Source organism: Chlorella variabilis, assembly GCF_000147415.1.
Source record: "Chlorella variabilis unplaced genomic scaffold CHLNCscaffold_7, whole genome shotgun sequence".
Lineage (NCBI taxonomy): Eukaryota > Viridiplantae > Chlorophyta > Trebouxiophyceae > Chlorellales > Chlorellaceae > Chlorella > Chlorella variabilis.
The window spans coordinates 843,729-849,167 of NW_005435081.1; the positions used below are offsets into that span (position 1 = coordinate 843,729).

The 5,439-nt window shown below is 69.3% G+C and overlaps 2 protein-coding genes across 2 annotated transcripts; one reads left to right on the forward strand and one right to left on the reverse strand.

Moving 5' to 3' along the window:
• Window positions 1-1,924: 1,924 nt before the first annotated feature.
• CHLNCDRAFT_51569 (hypothetical protein) lies at window positions 1,925-4,486 on the reverse strand (the record flags this gene model as incomplete). Its single annotated transcript, XM_005848837.1, has 7 exons — window positions 1,925-2,247; window positions 2,419-2,971; window positions 3,145-3,288; window positions 3,388-3,575; window positions 3,715-3,990; window positions 4,062-4,313; window positions 4,423-4,486. 7 exons carry the CDS (start codon window positions 4,484-4,486, stop codon window positions 1,925-1,927), a joined length of 1,800 nt encoding a protein of 599 aa, XP_005848899.1.
• A 404-nt stretch (window positions 4,487-4,890) lies between these two features.
• CHLNCDRAFT_14186 (hypothetical protein) lies at window positions 4,891-5,399 on the forward strand (the record flags this gene model as incomplete). The annotated part of the gene is made up of 2 exons (XM_005848623.1): window positions 4,891-5,033; window positions 5,261-5,399. Coding segments are annotated over 2 exons (282 nt in total), but the record flags the coding sequence as incomplete, so codon positions are not given.
• Window positions 5,400-5,439: the final 40 nt, after the last annotated feature.

Below are 5,439 nucleotides of genomic sequence, written 5' to 3' on the forward strand. Positions count from 1 at the left end.
TCCAAGCCGCCGACGCTCTCCAGACGTGCGGCGGCGCAGCCCCCAGCGCAGCCCGCCAGGCGGCAGGGGCTGCGCAGCTGTGGCAGCCGACGGCAGGCGTGCCGCTGCAGAGCAGCCACCTCAGCCGTCGCGCCGCTTATGGCGCGGCAGGCAAGGCGCGCAAGGGCACGCACCTCGGCCGTAGCCTACGCCACCAGCATCACCACAGCCACCACCGCCACCGCAGCAGCAGCAGCAGCAGCAGGGCCGCTTCGCTGAGCCCCGTGGTGCTCAAGCGCCGCAGCAGCCAGGTGGGCGCCTGCCGCAACAGCGGCGCGGTCGTGCAGGCAGTTGCGCCATCCCAGCCAGGCCTCAGCCCGTTCCGGCTGCGCCAGGAGGCGGAGGCGCGGTCCTCCTCCCCTGGGGAGGATACCGCCGCCGGCATCCGCACACCGGCGTGCCTCAGCGAGTGCACCGGCGCCTCGGCAAGCAACGTTGGCGCCGCGCCCAGCCTCGCGCCCAGCCCGCACCACCAGACGCTGATGCACCACCTTGTCTCGGCGCTGGCGCCGCGGGAGGCGGCGCTGCTGCTGGCCCAGCACGGCGCCCTGCTGCTGCCGCTGGCAAGCTGTGGCTCCGCTGGCGCGGCGCCAGACCCGCTGCCGCGGCCCCTGTCCCCAGGCCTGCTGGACGCGCTGCCTGTGGAGGAGGCCTGCCGCCTGCACAGCGCCCGCAGCTTCCTGGCCCAGTTCTAGGTCGACCGCGCCCCCCAACGCTGCGAGCCCTACCTTACGAGGCGCCCAGCTTAGCCTCGATCCAAACCAATCAGGTCGAAAACAACAGCCCAGTCCCTGTTTCTCTCTTTCCAAGCCTCCAATACGTACGTCATGCCCCATCCAGCTTTTGCCCATTCCCTGGCAGGACCAGTCCCTGCTCTCCCTTTCGGCTCTCCCCACTCCTTTCTCGTTCTCAAGTCGTTTGCCCCGTGGCCCCCAAGCCCTGTACCTGTCAGTCTGTCCTCCGCTCGTTTCTTGCGTGGGGGGCAAGGCGCCTTGCGCTGCACCCGACGGCCTATCTTGTCATGGCCTTCTTGCCTTCTGAACCCCTGCCACAGGTGTGTTCACAACAACCTATCCTCTCACAACGTACGACCATTCGTTCCCAAAACGTATGAAATTCTTGGACGCACCGCCCGCCCCCTGCCTTTCATCCGCGCTGGACATTCCCGCGCTGCGCACCCCGCTTTTATTGCAACCGACCCTTGCACCCCTGGCGTTGCCTGTGTACAACCTGCTCTGTGCCGTGGCTTGCTCAGATTATCGGCATCCAATCAGATCTAGATGTCTCGCCCATCACATCACCAAGTCCCCTGAATGCCTCATTTTCCAAGCAATGCTTTCTACAATGCATGAGTGTTCACCATCACACCAGTCGATCGAATACGTTTTCAGCGACGTTGCCTGCATGCCACGCCCAACCTGATTTGCGAGCCAAGCTCTGTAAGCGCTCAGTGGGAGGTCAAGAATGTGGGTGTGAGCGGGCGCGCGGCGACTAACAGCTCATAATGGATGGGGCCGCCTGCGCTTAGGACATGTTGGAGGCTTGCCGCGTCGCCACCAGTACGCGACGACATGCTGGCGGCGGGTGCGTCTGGCGCCGAGGGCGGCGGCAATGGCAGGACCGCCAGAGTGTAGGGCTGCCCAGCGCCGACCCCTGGCAGCAGCAGCCCCTGCACGCCGGTGCATTCACTGCCACTCGATGGCAGGCACACAGCGCCACCAGCCTCCAGGCCACCCTCCACGTCTGGGCACGGCGCTGTGCTCAGCCTGCACGTCATGAGCAGGCGGCCCCAGGTGCTGCTCAGCAGGGGCGGCACCCGAACCCAAGCTAGGCGGCTGCCATGACAGGGGCTGCAGTGGAGGAGCATGGCATGCCATCCAGCTGCTCACCACGAGGCCACTCCATGCGCAAACAGTGCCACCTGCAGGGGCCCCTCGGCGCTGCAGGCGGAGATGCTGACGTTGACGGTACCAGCGGTGGTCAGGCTGTAGTACTGCACCAACCCCTGCGGCCGCCCCGCCGCCGCCAGCGAGCCCAGCGCCTGGCCAAGCCGCACCGCATCGTACCGCTGCGCTGGCGCCGCTGGCTCGGGGCTGTCTGGTGCTGGCCCTGCTGCTGCTGCTACTGCTGGGACTAGCAGCACGCCCTCGGCAGCATAGTCGAGCTGCTCGCCAGCCTGGATGAGGATGGGCTGCTGCGGGGTGCTGCCTGCATGCATGCCAGGGCCGCAGCGGGGCCCTGCTCTGGGCAAGCAGGCCAGGGAGGTGGTGGGCCACGATGTGCATGCAAGCAGGGGAGGCGGGCCGGCCAGGTGCACAGACCAACAGCAAGGCGCCCCCGCAGGCCAGGGCCTGCCCCACATCGGGCAGCGATGCACACCTGCGGGCGTATCGCCATCCACCCGCCTCCCACGCACAACCGTGCTCCAGCCGGCAGCACCGAGGCAGCCACTGCTGCTGTCGCTGCCACTGCTGAGGTGCAGGGTCACGTTGAAGGCGGTAGGGGGCTCAGCTCGGTCATCCCCGGCGCCAACGCTCACTGTCACTGCTTGCTCCTGCGCCCAGTCACCATCGCTGAACTGCAGGCGCTGCGGGCTGGCAGCGATGTGCGGGGCGGGCGCCTGCCCCTGCCCCGCGCCTCCTGCTGAATTTTCGCCTGGCGCCGCCACATCAGCAGCAGCCCCGGGCAGCTGCGGCGGCTCGGCCTGCTGCACAGCGACCGCCACCGTCAGCTGCTCGCCTGCAGCAGGCTGCGCCGCGAGGCGCACCCACAGCTGCGCCGCCTGCCCGCTGCTGGCGCCGTCTGACAGCAGCAGCGCGCCTGGGCTGACCACCAGGCCCTGCTGGCATCCTTGCTGGCGGCTGCCCGGCATCCAGGCCACAGCCTGGGGCCCCGCGGGGCTCAGCACCCGCCACAGCCCCCGCAGCCACGCCTGCGGCAGGCGGTGTGTGGTGTGCAGAGGCGGTCGGGGGCGGGGTGGGGCAGGAGGCGGCAGGCCAGCTCTCCTCACAAGCTCACTGCCTTGAGCCAAGCCTTGCGCTGTTGGCCAGGGGTGCGGTGGCACTACCAGTACCGCATCTCAGCGTGGCAGGTGCCCTGACTCACGGCATGCAGCGAGCCGAAAAAGTCTCGGTTGCCGCAGGTGGCGGCCTCGCCCCCCGTCAGCACCCCCAGCGCCTGCCGCCTGCCAGCATCCAGCAGCGGCGCACCCGAGGAGCCGACGTCGGTGCCGCCCTGGGTCCAGCGCACCTGCCAGCCGAAAGGGGCAGCTCGCAGCATGAGCCTGCGCGACACCTCCATCCCAGCCGCTGCCCAGGCGCCTGCCAGCAGGCACCAGCCGGCACCCACCTGGTAGTGTGTGGCGTCGCCGCCGCTTGCCGAGTCGCCGCCGGCGGGTGAGTAGTGCGCTCGGCGCAGGCCCTCGCCACCGAGCGACAGCTTCTTCACGTCGCCGCGCGGGTGGCTGATGGTGGCGGGGGCGGTGGCGTCCGGCGCCCAGCCGCTGGCGTCCCAGCCCAAGTAATACGCGCCATACTCTGCACCAGGCAGGTAGCCAGGCAGCCAGGCAGGCAGGCAGGGGGTTGGCGCGGCCCTCCCATCACGGCACTGCCCCCTTGACTTCCCAGCACCCAGCCGCAAGGGCCCCCGCCGCAGCCTGCCCCCACCCACCCCCACCTGCCGGGATGGCTCCGTCGGCGCGCAGCAGCAGCACGTCGCTGGCCTCGTCCTGCCACGCCACACGCAGGCCGGTGAGCACGCGCGGCGCTGGCGCAGGCTGCGCGGGCGAGGCGGCGGCGCCGGGCCAGGCACAGGCCCCCTGCCGCTCGTCAAATACGGCAGAGTACAGGGCGGCATCGTCGCCGGTGTCGAACCCCCGGCAGTGGCTGGCAGACAGAACGTAGGTGGCCGCCTGGCCCGCGGCCGCCAGGTGTGCTGTGTTGAGAAGGGTGCCTGCGGGTGACAAACGCGGCGGCAGTGAGCGGGCAGCACCCACCACGTGCGGCACGCCCGCGAGCACCCACCAGTGCAGAAGCGTGCCCCCGCCGGGCTGGCCATCAGCAGCAGCACCACAGCGTCGGCGGCGTCGTGCCAGCTGTCGCCAGCGCAGGCCACGTCAGTGTAACACGAGGCGTTGGTGGTGCCACGAGCGCGGGCGAGGGCGGCGGTCAGCAGCCCGTCTGCGTCCGCCGCCTCCTGCCGCGGTGGTGCGGGCGCTGCGTCCTCCGCCCCTGCGGTCAGGCCGCCTTGCCCGGCTGATGCAAGCAGTCTTCTGCCTGCCAGGGGCGTGGGCAGCTAGCGGGGTTTGTTGCGTTGCTTTTGCTGACCGGCTGGGTTGCCGCCTGAGGGCTTCGTCTCCCGAGTTTGCATCGGCAGCGGACTTACCAGCGGCTGGAGTGGCAAGGCGGAGGAGCAGGGCGACACACAAGAGGGTCCCGTGCGGTGCCATTGGCTATCCCTGCTGGGAGCCTCACTGTCCCTCCTGAATGCCCTGGCAATCATCAAGATGCTCATTTTGACCCATTTCAGAACGTTGAACTCCGTGCTGAGCCGTGCTGCGTCCACGCGCGGCAGAGTTTTATCCACAGCCCCACCCGACGCCACAGCTCCTTTGGTGCGCATAGCTGCCATACCCGAGCCCCCCGCACCTACTTTGAGGCGCCCGCCGCCCCTCCAGCGCTCCCTGCCGACCCGACTCAAAGTTCACCACTCGTTGCCAGCGTTATGCAGGCCGCCGTGCAGAACACAGCATCCGCCCCGGCCCGGGGGTGCTCGACCAGCGGCCGGCGGCCCCCCTCACAGCCGCCGGCCCTGGCCTGGCGGCAGCAGCAGCGGCGGCAGCGGCAGCACAGCGTGGCGGCGCGTGCAAGGGTGGAGCTGGTGGATCTAGAGGGCGTCACACACATGCTGGACGTGCCGGAGGACGCCACCATCCTGGAGGTTGCCATTGACCAGGGGCTGGACATGCCGTATGACTGCAAGATGGGCGTCTGCCTGTGAGTGGTCTCGGCGTCGAGTCCTGCGATGGAGCCGTCCTGCCTGTGCCCGTGCCCCAGTCCCACACACCGCAGCTTGCGCCTCGCCTGCAGCCTGCTCCTGCATGCCAGCGTAGCTCGGCAGCGCAGCAGGATTGCAGTGCATCGTGGGCTGGCGCTGCATACGTTCCACTCCGCTCTCTTGAACCCTCAAAGACACCCGCCCCGCCCACCTCCCGCTGCTGCAGCCGCTGCTCCGCGAAGATCGAGTCTGGGGAGGTGACGCAGCCGGGCGGCATGATCAGCGAGGAATGCATGGAGCAGGGATACGCGCTCATGTGCGTGTGCTACCCGCAGACCGACTGCTCTGTGCGGGTCATCCCAGAGGTGCGCTGGTGGGGCGGCGGCGGGGGGGGGGGGGGGAAAC